Source organism: Diabrotica virgifera, chromosome 3 (assembly GCF_917563875.1).
Source record: "Diabrotica virgifera virgifera chromosome 3, PGI_DIABVI_V3a".
NCBI classification, from domain to species: Eukaryota; Metazoa; Arthropoda; class Insecta; order Coleoptera; family Chrysomelidae; genus Diabrotica; species Diabrotica virgifera.
The window spans coordinates 240,924-267,927 of NC_065445.1; the positions used below are offsets into that span (position 1 = coordinate 240,924).

General features: G+C 32.0%; 2 protein-coding genes across 4 annotated transcripts in view; one reads left to right on the forward strand and one right to left on the reverse strand.

Annotated features, from left to right (window-relative positions):
- The first annotated feature begins 783 nt into the window (after positions 1 to 783).
- LOC114324411 (alpha-1,3-mannosyl-glycoprotein 2-beta-N-acetylglucosaminyltransferase) lies at positions 784 to 17,866 on the forward strand. 3 transcript variants are annotated; one of them, XM_028272247.2, is made up of 8 exons: positions 784 to 1,100; positions 3,317 to 3,724; positions 5,258 to 5,462; positions 10,930 to 11,158; positions 12,050 to 12,154; positions 13,486 to 13,576; positions 15,300 to 15,464; positions 17,573 to 17,866. In XM_028272247.2, exons 2-8 carry the CDS (start codon positions 3,341 to 3,343, stop codon positions 17,684 to 17,686), a joined length of 1,293 nt encoding a protein of 430 aa, XP_028128048.1. In that variant the 5' UTR covers positions 784 to 1,100; positions 3,317 to 3,340; the 3' UTR covers positions 17,687 to 17,866. The 3 variants fall into 3 exon arrangements, with proteins under 3 accessions (XP_028128048.1, XP_028128050.1, XP_028128049.1); XM_028272249.2 differs by lacking the exon at positions 784 to 1,100 and adding an exon at positions 1,271 to 1,412; XM_028272248.2 differs by lacking the exon at positions 784 to 1,100 and adding an exon at positions 1,281 to 1,560.
- A 7,312-nt stretch (positions 17,867 to 25,178) lies between these two features.
- Positions 25,179 to 27,004, reverse strand: part of LOC114324412 (uncharacterized) — a 30,060-nt gene continuing 28,234 nt past the window's right edge. Inside the window, exon 3 of the mRNA XM_028272250.2 lies at positions 25,179 to 25,351. Within this exon, the coding sequence (XP_028128051.2) occupies positions 25,204 to 25,351 (148 nt within the window). The 3' untranslated portion in view covers positions 25,179 to 25,203. The remainder of the gene's footprint in view (positions 25,352 to 27,004) is intronic.

The window sequence follows — 27,004 nt, forward strand, 5'->3', positions numbered from 1 at the left end:
AAGCACCTGAGAAAGATGGAATAGCTAACGAACTTTTAAAATACGGAGGAGAAAGACTTCACAAATAACTGAATATCCTGATAAGTAAAATAATAAATACAGGAAGAATTCCAGAAGAATGGAGAATCACTCAAATGATAGCGTTATTTAAGAAAGGTGATAGGGTAGACTCCAGTAATTATAGAGGGATACATTTACTGAGCACTATACTGAAACTCACAACAAAAATATTGATGGAGAAAGTAATGGCGTAATATATCTGATAAACAACAAGGATTTAGAATAATCATGAATTTATTTATGAATGATTTAGAATAATATTAATATGAATAATAACAGAACCCATAGAAGCAAACACAGGAATACTCATTAAGCCCTCTACTGTTAAACAAAATGCGCGATAGAGAGATAAAAATACTCTGTTTCGCTCATGACACGTGAAGATGTTACGTGCCATAAGAATGCCACAGGTCCATTCTCAATAAAAATTTATAACAGTTTTCGATATTAGGTAGGGTATTGAAAAAAATCGATTTTTATTTTGTAACTTTAAAGGGCTATAACTTTTTTTATGTCCACATTTGTACTAAGGTAAGTTAGGTTCAATCGTACTATTTTTCGTTAGATTTTTTGGTTCAGATTATGTGATTTAGTTTATGACCTACATTTTTGTTACACCCTGTAATATACTTCGTTGACTTTGATCGGCCACGAAAATGCCCTGGCTCTTAGACTATATACTTACTGTCAGCAGTGTCAGCTGCCAAAGACCAGTCAATTGTCATAAACATATGTTTCTAAAAAGTATTGCTGTATGTATGGCTATTCAGCTAACTTATTTAAAATCTATATTATTTTCACATAATATAGATAGCTCAAAATATCGTTTTCAATAAAATAAAACACAGTACATAGTTATTAGGATTAATTATAGTGATAAACGTGAAAACTTATTCAAAATTTATTTAATTTTTATATTTGATCTCTTGGCATCTATTTCAGGTTCAGGCAAATTTTGACAAGATTTAGCAAAAGTTAAAGCATAATCCTAATACCAAAATATTATTCTTACATGATTTGTATGCACGTGCAGTATGAAGGTATGTACAATTTTTGCTAATGTTTTGGAAGCGAAACAAAGTCTTTATGTTTCTGTAATAATTTAATGTAAAACTTGTGGTTTATAGATAAATATATTTCCACAGTTTTACCTCGTATTCTTTATCTATAAAAGTACGTGTCCTTTTAAGAGAACCACTCTCGAGAGTGTAATTAGTCAGATAACTACCTGAGAGTAGATCATTTTCAATTGACTTAGCACAAATTTAAAGTAGCAAATATTGTTTTAAAAAGTGAAACAGTAAGGTTTAAAAAGATTGTGGTACAAATGTATTGCCCCCTTGCAGTCAAAGGTATCCATAGCCACTTGATCCAATCAAACTGTATTTAGAAATTTTTTTATACTCTTCTACTAGATTATACCTTTACAAATCAATACTGATTAATAGCTCTGGGAATTATTAAAATTTCTCTGGGAACTGTAAACTGTAGCAAATCCAGGTATCTGAATTTTTTAGTTATTATTCTTCTTATTATCATCATCACTATCTTTACTCTATCTACTGCTGCTCAGAATAGTTCTAAACTAGTGCCTTACATTCTTCAACCATCATACCCTCCTTCTTCCTATACTCCTTCCGCCTCTTATCTTTCCCTGTATTATTAGTCTCAACATTTCATATTGCTGTCCAAGATAATGTAACTTTCTTATTTTTATTGTACCTACTTATTTATTATTTCGCATTCTTTGCCCATTTCTCTCAATACTTACGTGTTCGTTTTCTTCTGTGTCCATGCTATTCTAAGCATCCTTCTGTAACATTACAGTTCAAATGTCTGTATCTTATTTATGTGTTCTTGCTTCAATGTCCAGCTTTCAAGTCTATATTGTAGTATCGAGAACACATAGTATCTCAAAGCTCTTACTCTCAGTTCTAATCTAATGTCTTTGTTGCAGAGAATTGTTTTCATTTTTACAAACGCATTTCTTGCTATTTCTATCCTGGTCTCTATTTCCGTTGTTTGATCATTTTTTTCTGAAATCCAGGTTCCTAGGTAGGTATTTGTATTTATCAACCCTTTCTATTGGTACATTTCCCAAATGTATGCTTGTTTTCTTAGTTATTATCATATATTTGGTCTTTTTATATTCATTTTTGGTCCATAATGTTCACAAAAACTGTTTGTTTGGTTTAGTAGTAATTGAAGTTGTTCAGCAGAGCTTGGTGCAGAGCACAGTGTCATTTGCATGTTTTATGTTGTTAATAGATCTTCCGTTAATTATTATTCCTTCACTTTGAGATAGTAATGCTTCTTCAAAAATGGCTTCACTATATTATGCATTAAAGAGTAATGGAGACATAATACATCCCTGCCTAACTCCTCTCCTGATTTCAATTTCTGGACTGGGTTCGTTATCTATTACAATTTGTGCTCTTTGATTCCACAGTAAAGGTTTGTTATTATTAGTAAGTCCCTTTTGTCTATGTTTTTTGTCTTTGGAATTTGGAATAATTTTTCATGTGTACTTTGTCAAATGCTTTCTCAAAATCAACGTAACAAACATGCACATCCACATTCATGTCCATGCATCTTTGAGCTAACACATTAAAAGCAAATAACACCTCTCTGGTTCCTAGTCCGTTTCTGAACCCAAACTGACTATCATCTATTCCTTCTTCCAGTGTTTTATTTATACAACAATGTATTATTTTTAAGAATAATTTGAGAATGTGACTTATTAATGATATTGTTCTGTATTCACTGCAATCTTTAGCTTTTGTATTTTTAGGGATAGTACAAAAGGTGGAGAGTAACCATTATTTTGGTATGTTTCCTGTTTTGTACACTGTGTTAAACAAGTCTACGATAATGTCTAAGGTTTCATCATTAATGCATTTTAAGCTTTCTACTGGGATTTGGTCTGGACCTACTGCTTTACCATTTTTGCTGTTTTTTAATGCCAATTTAATTTCTTCTTTTAATATCTGTAATCTTCAGATTAACTAATGTCTAAATCATCAGCACTGTTCCCAAACTTGGCTGCTATGTTTCTTCTAATTCCCTGTCAGTCTGAAGTCTACGGGTAGCCATAATTACCCTGCAAAAAACTCTATGTGTCATATTTGATACAACCTTAATAATCATGAAATTAGTGGACAATAGTGTAACTTCAGAGTAGCTAATAAAATATATAGCCTTCTTTTTACCTAGAGATTTGTCATAAATCTTAATCCAGATGATTATTTTGTTCTAGGATTCTACATTGTATCATTCTTAAATGATGCGAATTAAACGCACGACACTAATATTAGGATTATTGATAATAATATGGTCATCAATATTTTATTTAACATATTATTACCATCCTGTTCACATATATAGTGAAATACCTAGTAAATTGAGCCAGCAGATTGTGATCTTAGAACAAGGCATATCAAGAGAATTTATAAAAAATAATGTTATGATAAAAGATGCTCAAAAAATATTAGAAATCAAGAAAGAAAATGAAAATTACCAACATAGTATGAATTTAAATGAATTCCGTGATGTTAAGATTCCAGTCTTGGTTTTTGCCTGCAATAGAATAACTGTTACTAAATGTTTAGATAGTCTAATTCAGTATAGGCCTAGGATGGATCAATTTCCAATAATTGTTAGTCAGGTAAGCGTATTGATTGGTAATATACTAATAAAAAATGAATGTGTGTGTACTTTGTACTCACATAAGAAGTTATACTTCTATTATATGATTTGTACTTACTTCGATTACTTGAATAATAGGAAACAACTGGTTAGAACAAATGATATAGACTCTAGTCTCAAAAATATCGTATGTGGGGTACCACAAGGTTTAGTATTGGGTCCTCTACTTTTCCTTATCTTTATTAATGACATTACTAGTTTAAAAATCGATAGAAAAGTTTTTCTTTTTACTGATGATACCAGTATCACTTGGAGCAACTCAAATATCGCAACTCTTCATGCTACTATAACTTCTGATCTACTCACAATAAAATCCTGGTCCGATTCTAATTTACTCCCTTTTAATGTAGATAAAACAGTAACATTATCCTATAAAGGAGCTCTTCAACCCTTACCTCTTCATAACATCCAGATCAGTATCATTGCTTCTGTAAAGTTTCTTGGTACTTTTTTAGATAGCAATCTTAAATGGTCCCTTCATATCGATGTGTTAAGCAAGAAACTATCCTCAGCTTGCTATGCAATAAGATCTGTTTCGAAGGAAATTAATTTAGCCATTCCAAAATAACATATTTTTCTTTGTTCGAGTCGCATCTTCGATATTGTCTTCCTTTTGAAGGTTCTGGTAGAGCTACCCAATCCGATGTTATTTTTAAATTACAAAAAAGAGCAATCAAATATCTGTTTGAAATCAGAAGAACAACACATTGCAGAAGCTACTACAAAGATCTCAGGATTCTAACACTACCTTCTTTATATATTTTAGAAACTGTTTGCTTAATTCGTACACATCTACATGTCTTTGCAACAAGACCTAGTCATGACTATTCCACCAGAAATTCTACCTTTGACATCTATTTACCAATCCCGTCCAGTGATTTAGTAAAGAAATCTATATTATATTCTGCAAAAAAACTATACAACCATCTCCCTCTACAACTTAAATCTGAAACATCTTTCCCCAAGTTCCATAAAATGACAAAAGCCTATCTATCTGAAAGACCATATTATTCAAACGCAGAGTTTTTTAACCAATAACTAAGAAATTACAGTATTCTTATGTATTATTAGTAAAATTTATTCTTAGTAGAATTTTAATCTATATTTGAGTGTCATATCCAGCAGCTTAAATTTCTTAAAATAGATTATGCATTTTGCATTTTCTTTTTAAATTTTGCAATAGATTGTTATTGTTTTTTGTTTCACTTCAATATATTTTATTTATATTGACGATTTATATAATTTTAGTAAATTTTATTTGTTATTGTTTTTATTTATGACTCTTGTAAGCTTTGTCTATAAAATTGTTAAATTTTCCATGACAATAAAGCATATTTCTATTCTATTATTGTTGAAAGGGGGTAAGAGTCATTTTCTACTTTTCGAGTTACAGTAAAAAATCCTTCTCTTTCTTTATCAAGTTTACCTTTTGACAAATTATAAAATAGAAATATTTTCGTGAGCCATAACATTTAAATTTATAATTTTTTAGGATTGTAATCACACAGAAACGAAAAAAGCGATTCTCAAATACAGAAATGAAGTCTCTCTAATCCAACAGCCAGATCAATCTGAAATCCAAGTTCCTCCAAAGGAAAAGAAGTTAAAAGGTTACTTCAAAATTGCTAGACATTACGGCTGGGCTCTCAACCAAATTTTTTTTAATTTTAACTATAGTGCCGTAATTATCGTTGAAGGTAATTATTTCACATAGTTTTTATATATAAAAATACTTTTGTTGGTTTAGATTAAAAAACTTAATATTAGATTTTATTACCACAGTCACTAGTACACCGTCCTTTTTTGAAAATGATTACAAAAGTCCACAAAGTAAAGAAAAAGTTTTCCCTTAGTTGGCTGTATACCATCAATCACAAAAATTGGAAAAAATCCTTTGTAAAAGGTATACAATTTTATTAAAATCCCTTTAAGGGCTACATCACAGAATGTTTAAAAGTAACTATATGTATAACCGTTTTATTGAATGCAAAGTTGATATTTAAATTTTAACTAATGTTAAAGCAAGTTGGTTATACTTACCAACTTGCTTTAACTTTAGTCAAGATTTAAATATTAACTTTGTTTCCATTTAAACGACTATACAGTAGAACCCCGCAAATCCGATCTAATTGGGGGGACAGTCTGTTCGGATTCTGAAAAGTTCGGATTATCCGAAAGTTAGCCTAACTAATAATTCAGAGCTTTCGTCACTTTGAATAATTGATTTTGAGTCGCTGCACCTGTCTCACTCTCTCTCTCTCTCTCTCTCTCTCTCTCTCTCTCTCTCTCTCTCTCTCTCTCTCTCTCTCTCTCTACTCCATCCTACGTCCATATAACGTACATTTAAAGTCCAAACGTTCATGGACCAAAACTGGACGTACTATGTACGTACATTACGGGACGTCCATTGGACGTTTGATTTCAACGTACATTGGACATCCATTTGTGGTCCATGGATTATGGATATTTTACACAAAACGCGACTATTATATTAAGTCCCAATACAAACTAAATGAGATTCTTCTTGACAACGTTGTCGCTCTTCGCGCTATCGGTCGTGAAAGGTAGTATTATTAGGCAGGTACTTTTAGGGGATTATCGCTGTTAATTGTTGTGGAATACTGAAGGATGGTTTATTTATGATAATTCACAGAATGGCAAACGCGCTTGTAATATACAACAACGGTACTGACTCTAAAAATAGTTTGGAACAGAAACAGAACAGAGATTAAACCTCTTTTAATGTGCATGCTTCCTAGGGCGTCATTATCTGAATCTCGTCTTTATGAAAATACATCCTGTGATATATTTATGTTTTCTGTTTATCGTGCAAGTGCAGTCGTGCATTAATGAAGTTCCTAGTTCCTATAATAAAGTATATATTATAATGAAGTTATAGTAAAGAGAAACAAAAAGGTCTTTTGTGTAATATTTTTAAGTATAAGTTTAGTATTATAAGGAACTATTTCCTATAAAGGCATTTTGCTATGTATTCACAAAATTATGGATACTAGATTTCTTTCTGAAAAGTGCCCTACAAATGTCCATAAGACGTACATTGAATGTACATAAGGTGTACACTGAAAGCTTCAATACAACGTACAATGTACGTTTGTAGCGGACGTTCTATGGACGTCCAATTTTGTGAACTCTGGACATTCGTTGGACGTCCATCGGATGTCGATTGTACCTTAGCGGGACGTCCATTGGACGTTCCAATGTACACAGATGTACGTCCATTGGATGTCCATAAAACGTACTTGTGCTATCTGGGATGTCACTGATGCAGAGAATGATTTACAATTTTAAGAAGCTCCATTTTTCCACGCTCCATTACAAGATGACCTAGAAGTCGTACAACAGGATGAGAAAACGAAGAAGAAAGTGTAATTATAGAATGGATTGAGGCTGACGACAATGGGCACCAAGAATTTACGGATGAACACATTGTAAACATGGTTTAACCTCAAGGCAACCTTTCGCAATGAAGATGAAGAAAACTAGGAAGAAGTTTCCCTGTCATATTGAGTGTCACACGCAGATGCCACTAAAGCTCTGGGTGTGGCTCTACGTTACGTGGAGCAGAAATCTGCTGCGTTACTGGTCAATGTAATGTTTATGCGTAAACGGTTTACCATCGCTGCTAGATTGTTAAATTTTTTGGTTTTACTCTGTATAATAATCATGTTTTTTAAATTTTTGTCTTGAATTTTTAATTTTTTTTCACTTTCTGTTGGTTCGGATTTGCCGAACGTTCGGATTAGCGGGGATCGGATTTGCGGAGTTCTACTGTACCTATTTACTTTTAGGTCTAATAAAACACCGATGATGATTTTTTAATAAAATCGAAAACGGTCTGTGACGTAACCCTTAAAGGGATTTTGATAAAATTTTATACCTTTTACAAAGGATTTTTCCAATTTTTGTGATTACAAAAGTCTTAAAAATGGTTTTAACTGTTAGGATAGGTTTTGGTATTGCTAAACTATAATTTTAATTTGGATCAAAACATACGTTACAATAAAATAAATTATTTTTGTCGGACAAAAAAGAGGGCACGATCGTTGAGTTCGACACCCGCAAGATGTCACTCTAGCGCGGTACAGTTTTGTTACGGTACAAATTTACAGACTCGTTGCTTTAATCCGACAACGTAAATATGTTAATTGTAGCAGGCTATGTTATGCGATTACAAAAGTCATAATTTATATTTTTTTAAGTTTCAAATAAAACATGTTTATTAAAAAAATAAGTGACCGACACAAAAAAATGACGCAAAATTATAAAAAAACAAATTTTTTCTTTTTCTTTATTTGTGAATTTGGTACCATAGCGCGCGCAACAAAACGAGCCGAAGAAGTGCTTGGAAAGAAAGAGGATAGATAACTATCATTAATAAACCTCCGCAAAGTGACTTATTTTTAATTAAATAATTATTAGGAAGATCCAGAGAGCTGAATTGCACTCCGTATTCTAATTGAAAAGTAAGATTGTTTTGCCTTCGTATTGCTTATTTTATATTCGTATTACTCCGTAGAGTAACTAGGTGCATTTTCCGTTGGAACTTTACCAAGCTGCAGACGGGGATGTGAGCATAGTGTAGAATTCCTTCCCTTTGTCTTCACTGCAGCATCCATTTGGCTTGCAAATTGTAGAAGCCTTGGAGGTGTCACCAGGAAAATGTACCAATAAGTTTTTCAATTTAAAAATCTATTAGTAATATTTTTAATATTTTCAATATTATTAATGTTGCTATGAGGATTGAAAAACTTCATCTTTCAATTGCCAGATGACGCTAGTCACCTACCCTATTTGTTTCAGTTGCAATGTGTGGGAAAAGCTCTCGGTGCTGGTCAGTTAGGATATGGAGAACAAGCCTGCGCTCTCTCCGATGAGATTCCAATAAGAATCGAAAATCGCGATTCAGAGAGCTGGATTGCACTCCGTATTCTAATTGAAAGTAAGATTGTTTTGCCTTCGCATTGCAACTGAATAAAAATGGTATACATTTTTATTAAATAATTATTATTCAATTTATCTATCTATGTATCGGTTTTAGAACGTCTTTCGACGTTGTCCGATGCCTAACTTCCACGTCCTTCTATCATCCCATTGGCCATCTCTAAGATCCCTCGTACTCATTGCTTTGGTTACCCCTTCTTTCCATGTCTTTTTGGGTCTTCCTCGTTTTTTGCGGTTTGGTGGTATCCACTGCATGATCTTTTTGGGCAATCTTGTGTCTTCCATTCTTTGAACATGACCATACCAAATCAACTGTTTCCTCTCAATGTCTGTTGTTAAGTAACCATCTATTCCAATTTGTCGTCTTACTTCTTCATTTCGAACTCCATCCCTACGGGATATACCTAACGATCTTCTAAACACATCCATTTCTACAGCTTCTAATTTTTTCCTGTTGTTCTCGGTTATTGTCCAAGTTTCTGCTCCGTAAAGTAGGCTGCTTTTAATAAGTGTTTCATAGATATTGTATTTTCGCTGTATTCCTATTTCGGAGCTCCAAAGTATTCTATTTAGACAGCCAATTGTTCTTCTAGCTTGTGTTACCCTTTTCTTTATTTCCTCATCGTCTTTTTCCGTTCTATCGAAGATTACTCCCAGGTAAGTGTATTCACTACAGGATGTGATTTGTATTATTCAATTTATTAGTAATTATTTATGCGTAACATATTGCACATATCTTTTGAACGGTTATACTTATAATAGTGAAATTTGGAGGGGGGGGGGGACAAACGGACAGAGGCAAACAGGTAACGTAATAGTCAGATGACATGGGCCACTTTGACCGATAATTTTAAATGGGACCTTATGGTAAATGATATCTTGTTTGAAAGATATTAAAATACCTATTCAATTAATACTAATGTTGTTTGAGTTCAAGTTATTTTGATGAATAAATTAAAATTGTAGTTTGATATTAAATTAATAATGATTCAAACGTCCGCCTATGGTTATTTGTCAAAAAAGTCGACGTTGACGTAAAAACAACTAATAGAGAATTGAAAAACGTTAACTTTTTTGACAAATATCCATAGGCTAACGTTTCAATCTTAATTAATTGAAATGCATTTATCGGACTGGCTATCTGATATCCAATTTTTTTCCGATAGTGCTATACGCTGTGAACTCGTAGGTAGAGCGGATATTTAAAAGTTCGTCAGTGCCAGTAGTGACAAATTAGTGGACTTTTTCTGGAAATTTGACATGAATGTCAAAGTGATTTATTTATAACATTGAAATTAAAAACATTAATAGGAAAAAATATATTATTTGGTCAAAGCTATGATATATATTTTTACCTTAAATATACTTACGTTTTCAATACTGAATTTAAATTTTTTCAATATTTCGTAATATGTAATTATAAATTAATCTCTTCATCTAAGCACCATCTACACGATAATTGTGAAAGTATCCGAAGTAAGAAACTAATATTTCATCAATAGAAAGTCAAAATGATTAGCAAAGTCTTAAAAAAATCGATTACAATTTAATTATTTTTTTGCGTTGTAAATATTACGCGTTAAAAATTAAATAATAAATTTAAAAATTTCCGACGAAAGTCGCATTAATAATCCGCTAGTTAGCGACACCAGCGAAGCTCAGAGCGAATATTTGTGATTCGTATCCGAAATTTTGTAATCGCAAAACATAACCTGCCATAATTAACATATTTACGTTGTCGAACTAAAGAAATGAGGCTGTAAATTTGTCGGACAAGAGAAGAGGTCGACAATCTTTTGTAATTAATTATAAGTACATACTTTCAATTGAAAATTAAGAGTTTTGTAATAACAAAATTGTTTCGCGCTACAGTGACATCTTGCGGGTGTTGGATTCGACGGTCGCTCCCTCTTTTTTGTCCGACAAAAATATTTTTTTTAACGTATAATCTGTTGAATAAAATGAAAAATTATAGTTTTGCAACAAAACATAACTGCGCTAGAGCTAAAGATTTCCAGAAAGTGGTAGACTCACTCAAACCAAGCCGTTAAGACCATTTTTAAGACTTGTAATCATTTTCAAAAAAGGACAGTGTACAGAGATTACCACATTAGCAGATGTTATAGAATACATTATACCTACTAAAATTATAATGACATATTTTGCCCAGTTATTTCCTAATTAATAAAACTTTTGTTGTAGATGATCTTGAGGTTTCTCCAGATTTTTTTGAATATTTTTTGGGTTTGTATCCTATATTATTAAAGGATTCGTCGCTTTGGTGTATTTCGGGGTGGAATGATAATGGAAAAGAAAGTCTCATAAATCTTAAGCGACCTGATTTGCTATATCGGACAGATTTTTTTCCTGGTTTAGGTTGGATGCTTACCAAAAATATCTGGCTGGAACTTTATCAGAAATGGCCACGAGCGTGAGTATATTTTTATTTTAAACTAAAAAGGGAATGTTACCTGGGTTGGTTATATACTATATAGTTAAACAAACTATAACATTGAAGTAAAACAACTTCTATGTAATAGGTATAATTTAAAAAATCCTAAAAATTCCAATGGATTGAATAAAATATGTTCAGAACAAACGTTTTCGGACCTATCAGTCCATCATCAGTGAACTCATATACTTGCTAACTAGTCCCAGAACTAAACAATGGTTGTAATTAGGTATTATAATTCAATCTGCATTCTAAGGTTGTAAAATTGAAAAGGCTTAACGCCGATGTTAGTAGATAACCTTAAATTAATTGGTTGGTTAAAGTTCTCGATTAGTGTTTCACCATGTTCCCAGAGGTTATCTACTAACATCGGCGTTAAGCCTTTTCAATTTTACAACCTTAGAATGTATATTAAATTATAATTACAACCATTGTTTGGTTCTGGGGCTAGTTAGCAAGTATATGAGTTCACTGATGATGGAATGATAGGTCCGAAAACGTTCGATCTAAACATATTTTATTCAATCCATTGGGATTTTTTAGGATTTTTTAAATTATTATGCATTTGTTATTATGACGATTGCAAAGTTATTTTTATTTGCAACCTTATTTTATCAAAAATTTTGCAGTCAGTCATATTGGAATACATGATTGTTGGATAAATTTTTAATTTACTTTAGGTACCATTTTGGCTTTTTAATTGAACGCACTGTTTAAAATAAATAAAACAACAATCAATTGATATACAAATATATCGTAGTTAAAAGCACTCAATAGATTGATTAATATGATTCGATATGAAGATTTTCCGCTCTTCATTTCATCCATGTTGTAATCAAAGTTCTACCATGCAATACGTTTTTTTTTTAGTTATTGGGACGACTGGATCAGGGACCCTCTTCAAAGAAAGGGTAGATCATGTATTCGACCTGAAATCTCCAGAACAAGAACATTCGGAAAAATTGGTGTTTCAAAGTAAGTATAAGTAACATTAGCAATTAATACAGATTTACTACATTTTTTTTGTGTTTAAAAAATGTATTAGTTATTGTCATATTGTTTAAAGTGCAAAGTTCTAGTAATCTTCTATTCTATTGTTATTTCTGGTCATTTCTCCATATGGTCCTGTATGTCTAGTGCAGGTTTCTTCTTTTAGTCCGACCCTACTGTTGAAATCCTGCAAGGTATATTTCTTATATTGCATCTGGTATTGCTAACGTTAACTCTCCCCATATTTCATCTTTGCTTTGTGCCTTATCATTTTCGTTTGGTCCATATACTACTATAATATTTTTATTAAGGATACACTCGTTATCATTCATTTCTATTAGTAATATTCTTAGTTACCATGCTTTCCATAAGTATATCAGAATCTGTTTTCCAGTCATTTTTGTATTATACAACCTACACCCGCTGTTTTGTCTTATGATATTCCACTGTATATTAAGGTATGATTATTTTACATTTTTACTTACCATTCCAAAAAAAAAACCCTTTTTTTACTTACCATTCCGTCGATCGGATAGCTCAGTGCGACTTGCGGCTGACCCACACTTCACTTCGCCGTGAGGTATGTGCGTTCAAGCCCAGCCCAGGCCATCGGAAAAACAAAAAGGCTAACGCATCAGTATAAAATTTTAAATATGAATCTGGCGCTTAGACTGGAATATGCGGGCATCTGATCGGCCTACGAGGGAGCAGTACGGCAAGGGATAAGGGCTTGCGGCTCGGTGAAACTCCCCTATAGATCCCTACCGAAGGGCGTTGACGCCTAAGAACGGTGTATACATATATACTTACCATTCCTTGTCCTTTTTTGTTGGTCTCTGATATTGCTAGTATATATAATTCTGCTGCTTCAAACTCCTCTACTAGTTCTATTTCTTAATCATTTATGCCCTTTATGTTCCACACTCCATTTTTTAAATGATATGATCTTTTTTTACTATTTTATATTTTGTGTGTCTATGTGTTTTATGCTTTTCATTCTTTGATTTAATTTATTCATGTCCGTTGTCATAACCAGGGTCTGTCAGTTTTGACATATCATATTTCTTATTTTGTTGCCACGAATTGTCTCCGTTTCTCCGACTTCTGTTTCTTCTCCTTTACTTCCCGTTTCTTGCATCCCAATATCCTCTCTATGTCTAATATGACCTTTTGAAAACCGTTTTAAACGGTTAAGTACCGTTTTGCCATTTTTCCTGCGTTTTTTAAATCTCGTTAGGTACATTTTCATAACCCTGTATGTGCCAAACTCATTAGCCAAGGTAGTGTTTTATTCTTGACATTTGTTTATTTTTTAGCGGAATGTTTTTCGAAAAGCATTTAAAATATATTAAACTAAACGAAGAATTTGTATCTTTCACAAAGCAAAATTTGACATATTTACTAAAAGTAAGTAGTATTTACTATTTATATTTATTAATTTATTTGAGTCATTATTATAGAATTACACTTAATATTGATTATTCAGTGTAATGCCTCCTTCTCAAATGCCTCAAACAATATGGGCCTGCAAGTAAACGAGGAGAAAACTAAGATGATGGCATCAACATCCAACAATAGAGCCAGAAACATCGGTCATCAATTCACGGTTGATAACTCTACCTTTGAAGTGGTGGACGAATTCACATACTTAGGCTCCCTGATCGCCAAGGAGAACGTCATGACGGAAGAAATCAAGCGAAGGATAATCCTAGCAAACAAATGCTATTTTGGACTAAGTAGGCATATGAGAACAGAAGCCAAAAAACAAAAATAACCATATACAAAACCCTTATACAACCAGTGTTGACATATAGATCGGAGACATGGACCATCTCCAAGACAGATGAAAACCTTCTGCTTATATTTGAACGACGGATCTTGAGAGGAATATTCGGTGGCATCTGTGAAAATGATGTTTGGAGGAGGTACAACTACGAGGTATACCACAAATATAAACAAAAATTTGGCGGTAAAGACGTAGTATCTCTTATAAGAATAGGAAGACTAAAATGGGCAGGACATCTTGCAAGATCACAGTAGAACAACCCTCCTAGAAGAATCCTTATGTCACAACCTGTGGAAAGTAGAAATAGGGGTAGGCCAAAACTCAGATGGAAGGATGGTGTGGATAGGATGGGAAAAAAATAGGCGCAACAAATTGGCAACGGTTGACAATGGATAGAACTGACTGGCGTAATAGACTTGGGAAGGTCGATGCTCTTTCATAGGGCTGTAGCACCATTGATGATGATGAATATTGATTATTACCGAATATAAAGTATATAGTGCAGTCACTGGTATTTGGCTCCGAATTCTATCTTACTACATCAATTAACTTGATGTATTTAACACATTAACTCTAGATGTATGTTCTGGAAACTCGGTGATAATATATTTAACACATTTAGGGCCGCTTGTTCGAACTCTAATCACGAAGTTGATTATAATTAAGTCCCCTTAACAAATATCAAATAACAAAATCCGTTGTTTGTACGTCAATCAGTTGATTGTAATCAATTATGTTAATTATCATTATGATAATTAACATAATTGATTGATTAATTATTAATTAACATAAGAACTATTAACATAATTGATTAATTGATCAATTAATCTCATAATTGTAATCAATTATGTTTTCAGCAACCCAAACAAAGTTGACATTGACAGTTGGTGACAATAATTAAATACTTGATATTGATTAGTTGATTTCATTTTTGATTAGCGTAATCCGGTTGTTCGGACGCTAATCAAGAAATGGATTATAATTAAGTCCCCTTAACAACCATTAAATAACAACACCCTTCATTCGTACGTCAATCAGTTGATTGTAATCAATTGTTAATTATCATTATGATAATTAACATAATTGATTGATTAATTAATTATGAATTAACATAACAATTATTAACACAATTGATTAATAAATCTCATAATTGTAATCAATTATGTTTTCAGCAACCCAAACAAAGTTGACATTGACAGTTGGTGACAGTAATTAAATATTTGATAATGATCAGTTAATTTCATTTTTGATTAGCGTTCGAACAACCGGCCCTTAATATATCGCTTTTATGAAATTAACATTTATCTTCCATATTTTTATATTTGCCTTACTCTTTCATTTTAGGAAAATTATGACGTTGATTTTGTTAAAAAAGTTTACCAGAGCCCAGTTATAAGTTTTGAAGAACTGAAGCAGGTTAAATTTAATACGCCTGTTCGAATTATCTATAGAACTAAAGAAGAATATAAAACTATTACTAAAAAATTAGGACTTATGGATGACTTTAAAGTAGGTATTCAATGTTATATTATATACCAATTTAAATTAAATAGTATATTTATATTTAGATTTTTCTTAGTAAATGCTATATTTGAAATCAAAAGCGCCCCAAAAGAGTCTCAAACTGCAGCAAAGGTACTCTTTTGTGGCGCGTTTTACTTCAAATAGCAAATACTGTGGAAAAATTTTTCAAAATATAAAACTATAATTTTATTTTCCATCAAAATGAAAATACATTTTTGCGCCACTTAATATTCATATCAGCTCTTTTGTATCTGGAATATAGTGTGCACTGTGCGCCACTCATTTTACGGCGTTTAGCGGTTTTTTATTCTTGTATCAGGAGTTTTCAAAGTTTTTTATAAATTAAATGTATAAACTGGAATGGAGTGTTTCTAGATTACACGTTAAGCTTTATAAATGGTCGCCTTTGTCGCATTATCGCCCAAATGGGCTAGTGGTTACGACACTAAACTTGTGACAATGCAAATTCATATCACATCCATCCCAATATTTATTTTTCAAATAATTCTTTGTGTAGATTAGATTTTTTTCTATTCGGAATAGATAAAAAAATATTGGGATGGAAAATGAACTCGGATTGCCCGATCAAGTTTAGCGTCGTAATCACTATAGCCTTATAGACCATTTCAGTGATAATGGTTAAATGGAGCTCGATAACTTCTAAACAGTTTAACCGATTTTGATCACTAAACATGAGTTTGACAGGTATTTACAAGTAGTGTCTGATGCACCCAAGGGCAAATATGATATCTGAAGGTGTTATAGGATTTAGTGAACTTAAAAAGCCGTTTTTCCAATCGGAACTGGATTTGATCATACTTATGGGGCCTATAACTTATAAATTCGAATTGTTCCAGATATGAGGTATACATTGTTAGGCGCGTCTGGAGTCATCCTACAAACGTTCAGTTATTGGCGTAATTCGTAGCTGGAAATTTTGAGGAATTGTCGAAAATCCAAAATTTTATAAGTTCAATTTTTCAGTTTTTCGACTATAGTGAGCCGTGCGTATGTCCGATCCTGACCACTTAGGCGGCATTGGAAAGCTGAAGTCAAGGGCTACCGATTTGGTGTATTTACAGTTTTCCTATCTCTCTTTGAACCTGTGATACATTCACCCAAAAAATATGCCCTATTGTACCTACCCAGTGCTAGAGCTGGGTTATGAGTGGTCAAAATCCACAAACCACATCAGTACTGAATCGGCCCTGGCCCCCTTTTGAAACAGAAAAAAATTCAGATCGGTGTAATTTTTCTACACACATACAAACATTTCCCCTTTTTAAATAGAAATCGAGTCAAAGGACACCGCACGCATCTTATGGAAAATATGTCACTCAAATTCAATAAAATGTTTATGAATAGATTCTTTTCAAATTAACGGTCAATTCTTATCATTGCGCCAACTCTTAATTTTCAATAATAAGAGCAGAAATTGATATAAATTAATCTGAAATCAAATGGGTAGGTACCTACATACGTTAGAGAGAGAAAAAATATTCTAAAATACCCAAATTATCGGTACTTCATAAATCTTCTCGGCTATTAAGCATCTTATTATAATAGTTTCACTAATCCGCTTAGGCCCAGCGGGGTTTAAGCTGTTTTGAATAGCACCCAGAGCAATAGTGATTGTAAGTGACACTTTTATTAACTCCAAAAATGTGATTTCGATAAAGCTTAATTACAATTTGCGCCGTAATTAATCATAATTAAGAGATGGTGCAATGATAAGAATTGACCGTTAATTTAAAACGATTCTATTCGTATAAATTTTATTGAATTTGAGTGACATTATATTTTCCATAAGATGTGTGCGGTGTCCTTTCTGAGATTGGTAACTTTTGAATGGTATAATCGATTTTCAAAATTAGACATTCGTTGGAAAGGTAAAATTTTGGCGACGAGAATGAAAAACAGAACAAAAATAAAAAACAGAACGGGAGAAGTTTCCTAGTTTTTTACTGACCATAAACATGCGATTCGATTTTGTCCCATACATTTTGGGACAAAATGTACCAAACAATACACTTTCAAAAAATTTAATTGGAATAATCACATTTTTGTATATAAAGATTTTATATTTATTTCAGAGTGGCATTCCAAGAACTTCTTATAAAGGAATTGTTACCTTTCACTACAACGGGATAATGGTACACTTTACACCGTCAAATAATTGGAAGGGCTATGATCCGACGTGGAGTTAGGTTTATCCACTTTTCCATAGAACAATATTCCACTATGTTTATATTTCAGTAATAAGGTTTTACTTTATTTTCTTTGTGATATGTAATAGTTTTTTATTGTATGTTGTTATTACATGTTTTGTAATTAAAAATTTTTTCTCAACTATTGAATAAGTAGAAAATATACTTTTAAAAACTTTATTTGTCTCCGCGTCTTTTATATTATACACACAACCAAACTTATACGGAATCATCTTTCTTATTATTTCGTGCGAATTTAAACAATATTTATTTTAAAGCAATTTAATAACAAATAAAAATAATAAAAAAATAACATAAAAAATTTCAATGCAAAACGAATAACGTTTGAATTGTTTTTATTTTTTTTTTTTATAGTTAGTGTTATCACCTCTAGTCCTTAGCAAGCTTCAGTTTGCGTGGGCACGCTCCTAATCAAATTATCAACATTTTGTTGTGATCGGTTGCCCCACTCTTCAAGAGCAACTTGTACTAGCCGTGCAGTGTTTTGTAATTATCCCGGCGAGTTCTAATTTTTCTTTTAAGCATATCCCACAAATACTCTGTAGTCTATAGGGTTAACGACGTTCTACACTTTCGTTGCGGGGTATGCCTCTGAGAGGAAAGGGGGGGAACTTATATGCAAGCGAAACAGTATTTTCGAAACAGTATTTTCACTTTTATTTAATAATGGTACGGTAAACAATCCTCATTTTTTAATATGTTATTCCTTACAAAAAAACCTTTAATTTAAGCACAAATAATTAAAAATCGTAAATTTGGGTCAGAAGTTATTAACTTTTTAAGAGCGAAACATGATTTCGAAACAGTATTTTCACTTTCATTTAATAATAATACGGTAAACAATCCTTATTTTTTAATATTTTATTCCTTACAAAAAAAACCTTTAATTTAAGCACAAATAATTAAAAATCGTAAATGTTGGTCAAAAGTTATTAACTTTTTAAAAGCGAAACAGTATTTTCGAAACAGTATTTTCACTTTTATTTCATAGTGGTACGGTAAACAATCCTCATTTTTTAATATGTTATTCCTTACAAAAAAACCTTTAATTTAAGCACAAATAATTAAAAATCGTAAATGTTGGTCAAAAGTTATTAACTTTTTAAAAGCGAAACAGTATTTTCGAAACAGTATTTTCACTTTTATTTCATAGTGGTACGGTAAACAATCCTCATTTTTTAATATGTTATTCCTTACAAAAAAACCTTTAATTTAAGCACAAATAATTAAAAATCGTAAATTTGGGTCAAAAGTTATTAACTTTTTAAGAGCGAAACATGCTTTCGAAACAGTATTTTCACTTTTATTTAATAATGGTACGGTAAACAATCCTTATTTTTTAATATTTTATTCCTTACAAAAAAAACCTTTAATTTAAGCACAAATAATTAAAAATCGTACATTTTGGTCAAAAGTTATTAACTTTTTAAAAGCGAAACAGTATTTTCACTTTTATTTAATAGTGGTACGGTAAACAATCCTCATTTTTTAATATGTTATTCCTTACAAAAAAACCTTTAATTTAAGCACAAATAATTAAAAATCGTAAATTTGGGTCAAAAGTTATTAACTTTTTAAGAATTCCCATAAGAGCCCATGTTAAAACTTAACTTTGAACCTTAATAGTAATTAAACGGCACGGTAAAACAATTTTTAAAAAATCATGTCTTAGTTTTTTGAAGTAAACTATAACATACTAAAATTTCATGCAAATCCTTAATTCTTTGCCGAAGGTGTAGCACGTCGTTAAGCTCAGGTGAGCAAGCAGGCCACTCCAAACAAGGGATACCTTCTGCTTCAATGATGTCTCTAGTCACTCTAATGGTATGTGGAGATCCATTATCATCCATAAAAATTAAATTTTCTCCTGTTGCACCTCTCCAGAGCCTAACTACAGGTTATCAACATATCTGTGAGTAGTTAAAGTTGATTGGATGAAAGCTAAAGGAGTTTTTTTACGAATCACAATTCCTCTCCAGAATATTACACTTTCCCTTTTATATTTGTGAACAGATCTGACAGTTTTCGTTCTTGCTTTCTTGCAATCCTGACTTTTCTTGAAAATAGCACAATTTGTCAATTCCCAATGTTCCAGTTTTGGTGGTGAAGACACCAATTTAGGCGATCAATCTTATGCTGCCTGGATAACTCGGGAACCTTTAACTGCTGTATACTACTTGGTACGAACTCTTCTTATCGTTTCAACTGAAACAGTTACACCTTTAGCTTCCAAAAGCTGCAGATGAGAAATGGTTGGGTGTCATCCAGCTGATTGGTCATTTAAACCATCGCACAGTGGTTCCAAAAGCTGAAAACGTGGCCAGGAGGCGAAAAAAGGAGTCCCTATTTAAGGATTTTCATGTTTACAGTTATTTTCTCATACTATCGTAGAGTCCTAATAGGCAGGTATGAGGATCAGACTGGATGTATTCTGGTTCACAACTCGGGAACAAGTAGGCCACGTCCGGGGTTATTTTGGCCGGCACAGAAAGTGAAAAAGAACTCGTATATTGAAAACGCTGTAAAACGTGTTGTAGTTTATCAATTTTATCGCTGTAAAGCAGATTCTTCTTTTTTAAGTATGTAGTAATGTAAGATTTAACTTAAATCAACATTCATTAACAATAAATGCCTTAAATTTGTTAATGCATAAATAGTGAAAATATACTTGAAATAATTAAAAATTTGTAAAGATGCATTCCAAAAGTACAAAATTCTGCATAATTCTGCGACTAATGTTTATTAATCTTAAAATATATAGTAAGGAGATGCAGAATCACTTTGGTTTAACTGCCTATGCATTGCTGGCAGTTGTTTGAATACAAAAGTGGGAAATGCCGTATAATACATGATTCTGGCGATTGTTGAGTATGTATGGGCAGTTGTACATAAGTAATAGGTTCTGAATATTGTACTTCATAAAGAAAATTAATTGGTAATCAGCAATTTCAAAAAAATCCCTTATAATATAAAATTTTAAACAAATATGCGTTTTAAATAAAATTTTCGAACTTCTTTCGTCCATATTGGATCCGCCATTTTGTCTAAAAAAAAGTAATGTTAGATTTGTAATCAGCTACCTTGTGCTACCAAATTTGACAAACATTTTTCCTTTTTGATTGATATTTTCAATTTCTTTACACCATGTTGGATCCGCCATTTTGTTTTTCAGAAATAATAATGCCAGATTCGTAATCGGCGATGCCAAAAACCCTTAAGAACGAAAGTAATTCCAAAATGTATAAACAATATACGCTTTTAAAGGTTCATGACCACGTTTTCGGCATTTGGAACCACTGTGCATCGTGGCGAGCCATTATTACTTTTTAGCGACTTTCCCTTGCTTTATTTTTGAGCTTTCCTGGTTCCTTCTACCTAGCATAGGTTTTGGACAGAACGCCCTGTGTTACGCCTAGCTCTGCAGCTATGTCCCTCTGAGAACATCACTTGCTCCACAAGACCAATAATCTTTCCCCGTTATAAGTTCTATAACCCCACATGACTTGATTTATTTTCATCCAATTTGCAACTCAAGCAAATAACCCACACCGTGCCGAGCTGTTCTATCTGATTGTCTTATCGATTTGTTTGTTTTCAATAAAAACCTTTATTCTTCGGAACCCTACCTAACAAGTTTTTTCAAAAGAAATAATTATTGCTTTGAAATACATGATGATTCCATATTATAAGTTTAGTTGTGTGTATATTAAACGTACTCTCTATTGTATATTGGGAAGTAAAATGTGGAAGTTACGTAAATAAAGTGATCATCTACATAATCGAGGAAACACATGCTTCTTTTCCAATATCACCACTTTGGGACCGACAATAACGAAGTGTGTATATGTTAAGGTCAAACACTAAAGTTCTGGTACTCACTAGGTGAGACTAGTCAATCCTCAGGCCTGACAAACTGTCTTAGTCAAACGTTGAAAGAAAAATAATCGAGAGAAAGAGAAAAGGCAGTTTTTGTTTTTATTTGATTCAGAGTTGGACCACCAACTCCAGATAGCTATTTATGTCTCTCAGGCGTTATCAATGGAGCTATGTAGTCACAACTTTTGTGAACCCATTGTTAACTGGATTAAAAGCTTTTTGATGGGACGTACACAACATGTTCGTATCAACAATTATGTTTCTAAAGAATTCCATTGTTGTTCTGGTGTCCCACAAGGGTCTCATTGTGGTCCCTTGCTCTTTAACTTGTTCATTAACGATATTGGTAAAGCTATCAAAAACTCACACTTTCTACTATTTGCTGATGATCTAAGTTATTTCGTTACATACATGATATATCAGATAGAGATCTTCTGCAAGATGATGTTAATAATATATGTTTATGGTCGAAACAAAATGATTTAAGCCTAAATCCGACTAAATGTTCTTGTATTTCATTTGGTCGTATAAATAATCTAACAGCTAATAGATATGTTCTTAATGATGTACTCTTGGGTTCAGTTACTGAGATTAAAGATATGGGTGTATTATTGGATTGTGCATTGACATTTAAAAGCCATTATCTTAAAATTAAGGAAACAGGATTTCGCAATCTTGGTTTTATTTGTAACAGTCATGATCTCTCACCTACTGTATTCAAATTAATGTACTGCTCTCTAGTGCGCTCAGGACTTGAATACTGCTCTGTTGTTTGGTCTCTATTTCATCAAGTTTACATTGATGGATTAGACAGCGTTCAGCGGAAGTTTCTAAGATCTTAAGCTTATAAAGCACATACTAATATGGTTCTTTTCATCAGCATTTTTCAGTGCGTCACAAATGATAGAAAAAAGGTAAGTCCGTGATAATACACATTTATGACATTTCTTCTAACATGACATTTTAGTTAAATCTGACAATTGTCACATTTTATTTTCAATTTGGAATAAAAACAAATCAATTCTGTTTATTGCATTTATAAAATGGTATTTTATTTGATTTGTATAGTCTTATAAACTGTACAGATTATATTCGTAGATATATTATACAATTAGTAATTTTTTTTTGAAGTTATACTTCTTTAGGCGCGATTGAGATTGAATTTATATTGATCTGCGCGCATGCGCACACCGACAGTTTGGTATTAGTCGTTATACGGACTCTGGGTGTTGAAATGATCTGTCAATAATAAATAATTGTTCAATATGAAGGTAAACAAATGTATAATATATTAGTTTTATTGTTGTGAGGACAGAAACAAAAAAGTTTAGTAGTGACTAAATTGTAGTGACTAAAAATTGTAGTGACTTTTAAATAGTTTTTAAAGCAGCAGGTACGTAATAATTGTAAATGTATCATAGGTACCTACCTATTTGAACCTACCAAAATACATAGTATGTAATACTTTTATTTACATAATTTGATTACCATCAAAATTTCTATCAATATTCACCTAATATATTGTTTTCTTACTCTATGTTTTGTTGTATTTTTTCAATTCTGAATCATTTCAATTCAAAATCAAAATAATTTGATTTATGTAATTCAAAAATGTCAAAAGTTTAATCCGTTTAGTTAGTTGATCTTCGCACATAATGACACGTTGTCTCCGTGGCGAAGCGTTTAATGCGAATGAACCCTAATACAACGCCACTACCAACCGCGCTGATAAGTTGGTTCGAATCCCAATAGAAACTTTTATTTTTTTATGCATTTTATGATTGTAAGTATATTTATTATATAATTTTATTTTCAGAAAATACGTATTTAGTTAAAAAAATTTCCGACAATTAATGTTCAGAAATCATTTGTGGCATTTTTAATGTGTTTGTGTGTGTTTTATTATTTTAATTTTTGGCACTGTTTTAATAAAAATGTTTGAGAAGTAGTAAGTATAAATTAGTTTAATATTTAAATAAAATATAAATAAAAAGTATATTAATTTCGTTTATAATCATATAATAGAAGTATAACTTCTTACGTGCGTACAAAGTACACACACATTCTTTTTTCGATTATAGCGCTATCTACTGACAACTAGAATAAATGTTATAAATGTCACCGACGAAATGTATTCACCGACGTGCGTTCTTTTCTGTCACATACAATTTAATGCGTTATACAGAAATCGAAAAACTGTGACGCACTGAAAGATCCTCATGAGAAAAAGCATATAAGAAATACCGAAAATTTCGTCATAGATTATTCTGGAATAATGTCTCAGTTTAACGTTGCTACACTGAAGAACCGCAAGTTGAGAGCGGATATGTTGTTTCTATTTAAAATTCTAAACAATGCTATTAATTGTCCCTAGTTATTGAATAATGTGTACTTAAACACAATACATAGAACTCGACACACTGCACTCTTTTATATTCCTTTTCATAGGACTGAGTATGCTCGTCATTTTCCCTTTGTAATGACATGTTACTTGATCCATACTGTCCAAGCATTAATATCTTCAAAAGGCAGCTTGGGAGATTAATAATTTAAATATTTGATATTTTTCATCTTCCGTGATTGGATATACTGTGTTATTTTACAGATTTTATTGTTTAAATTGTCTTTTATTCGTTGATTTTTGATGTTTTTTGTACATGATCTTTACTTTTACTATTTTGTTTTGTATTCTTTTGTAAATGGTTCTACCGTTGAAATAAATAAATAAAAAATAAATAAACTCAGAATCAAACACTAACAGCCTTATTTAAGGGAAATTACCGCGAATGCAATAATTCCACTTTTGAGACCCAAACTAGCAACATCTCTCGTAAAACGAAGAAGAGTCTCAGATACAAAGTTTACTACAATTACACAATTAAAATAACTCAAATAAAATAATAAACAATATTTTAAATCCAAGAATTTTCGTTAAGAAACTGCTTTCTGGCTGCATCCCGTATCTTCGGGTTTTACAATTTATAAGCATGGAGACGACGAATATAGAAGAAAGCAGAAAGGACACGGTCACGCATCTATTTTCTTTTCGTCTAGGAAAAGGACTCAAAAATCTAAGTAAAGATGAAAAAGAGAAAAGGCAGTTTTTGTTTTTATTTGATTCAGAGTTGAAAATAAAAATAATCTGTTTTAGGCTTTGCCTAGGCAATCCTAGAAGCAACTGACAGACTCAGTCAAACGTCGATATGTACTGTACTGTTCAATTCAGTTTATTGATGTCAATATACAAAGTATTTACATAAGTCAAAGTCTGTTAAAATGCATCATTGAAATACATTATAACACTTAATAAGTAAAATCTATAAAATTTTATCACCTAGTCTAAATACTTAACACAAGTACACTGACAGATTCGATAAAAAAAAAGGATCTTCGGACAGAGGAAGAGTTAGAAAACGCTATCAATTTGTCTGGTGAGAAACAAAATTATACAGATGATATTAATAGGTGGCCTATTAATCCTAATTCTCATTAAGTGCTGGAATATTAATTCTTAAAATCAGATCTCGTGGGCGCTAATGGGTTAAGGCTACTTTGCCTGGTCCCACTTTCAAACAGATAATAAATACAACATATATATGTACATAATATAACAATAGTATTTATTTATTGATAATATATATTTTCGAATGGTTGCATCTAAGACATGTCAAAATGCGTTTTTTCTTTTTAATTGCTATTTTTGCAGTAACTCCAACAATAAGAAGACATACGCAAGCCTTACATATAGTTCGCTTCATGTCTATTTCCCTAAAACAAAAAATTAACTTAAAATAAGAAAAAATAATAGAAATTCGAATTTTCAAGTTTATCAAGAAAAACATATTTTAATCTTATATTTGTATACCAGTTTGTGTTAATGTTTGGTATATTAAATTTATAAAAGGCGAAAAAACGTTTGTAATTAAGGTGAAACAAAAGAAGAAAATATAGATTTTATACATATATAAACTCATCTCATAATAATGATGAAACTAAAGAGTTTTGTAAACGATATTGTATTATGACCAGAATACTTATAGTCCACAGTACATCGTCCTTTTTTGGAAGATGATTACAAAAGGCTTAAAAACGCTCTTAACTGCTTCGTTTGAGCGAGTCTACCATTTTCTGAAAAATTTCAGAGTGCAGGTCATTAACATATTTACGTTGTCGGAATAACGAAACGCGGCTGTAAATTTGTCAGACTAGAGATAGATAATCTTTATTAATTAAATATAAGTATGTATGTACCTACCCTAAACTGAAAATTAAGAGTTTTGTAATAATAAAATCGTAGAGTCCGACACTCGCAAGATGTCACTCTGGCGCTGTAATTTTGTTATTACAAAACTCTTAATGTTCAATTAAAGTACTTATATTTAATTAATAAAAATTGTCGAACTCCTGTCCGACAAATTTACAGCCACGTTTCGTTAGTCCGACAACGTAGATATGTTAATGACGCGGAAACGCGTCCAACCTGCAGTTTTCAGAAAGTGGTAGACTCGCTCTAACGAAGCAGTTAAGACCATTTTTAAGACTTTTTAATCATCTTCCAAAACGGACGATGTACTGTACACTAAATGCCATGCGAGAGTATTATATAAAAAATCCACCAGAATCGATAAATCGATCTTTGGAGTAGGTAATCTATTTGATACAATGAAGTTCATAACAAATCAGAAGAAAATTAATTATTATCTCATTCAGAATAATTAGTAACGGAGAAAACTTAAAAAAGAATGATTGGCTTATACTGAAACCAACAACTTATTGTACTGTCACGTCTGTACATTATTGTGCAACTAATGGCAAAAGAGACAAATGATTGGAATAATGTGTGATGAATCATTGAAAAATTAGTGTTTTATAATCAGTCACATTAATGTTTCTGGATAGTTATGAGGTTATTTTGTCCCTTTTCTCAAGCCCTAGTAACACTTACTTACTGCTATATAAACTTAAGGCATATGGTTTCAGCGATCAGCTTTTAAAGTGGTTTGATAGCTATTTAATAGGTCGCACACAAAAAGTCAAACTGGGTTCATTTATGTCAGATGCAATACAAATAAAATCTGGAGTTCCACAAGGTGCTCATTGCTCGCCCCTTCTGTTCAATCTATTTATTAACGACATAGGTGAATGTTTTAATCACTCTAAGTACTTGCTATTTGCTGATGATTTGAAGATTTACAGATCTATCAAAGATCATGAAGATTGTAGTCTCCTTCAAAACGATCTCAATAATTTAGTTGAGTGGTGTAACAAAAATAGACTCTTTTTAAACATTAATAAATGTCATTTCATTAGCTTCCACAAAGTTGCAAAAAAATATCAATCATCATATGTCATCGACAGTAAAGCGCTCTCTTATGTTAAAACAGTAAAGGATTTAGGAGTAATATTCGATGAAAACTTAAC

Excerpts from the sequence above, each read along its gene's own strand:
- LOC114324411 (XM_028272247.2), top strand. The coding sequence starts at position 3,341 with ATGATGCGAATTAAACGCACGACACTAATATTAGGATTATTGATAATA. Across the intron at positions 12,155-13,485 it reads GGAAAAATTGGTGTTTCAAA|CGGAATGTTTTTCGAAAAGC; the intron begins GTAAGTATAAGT and ends TTTATTTTTTAG. Across the intron at positions 13,577-15,299 it reads ATTTGACATATTTACTAAAA|GAAAATTATGACGTTGATTT; the intron begins GTAAGTAGTATT and ends CTTTCATTTTAG.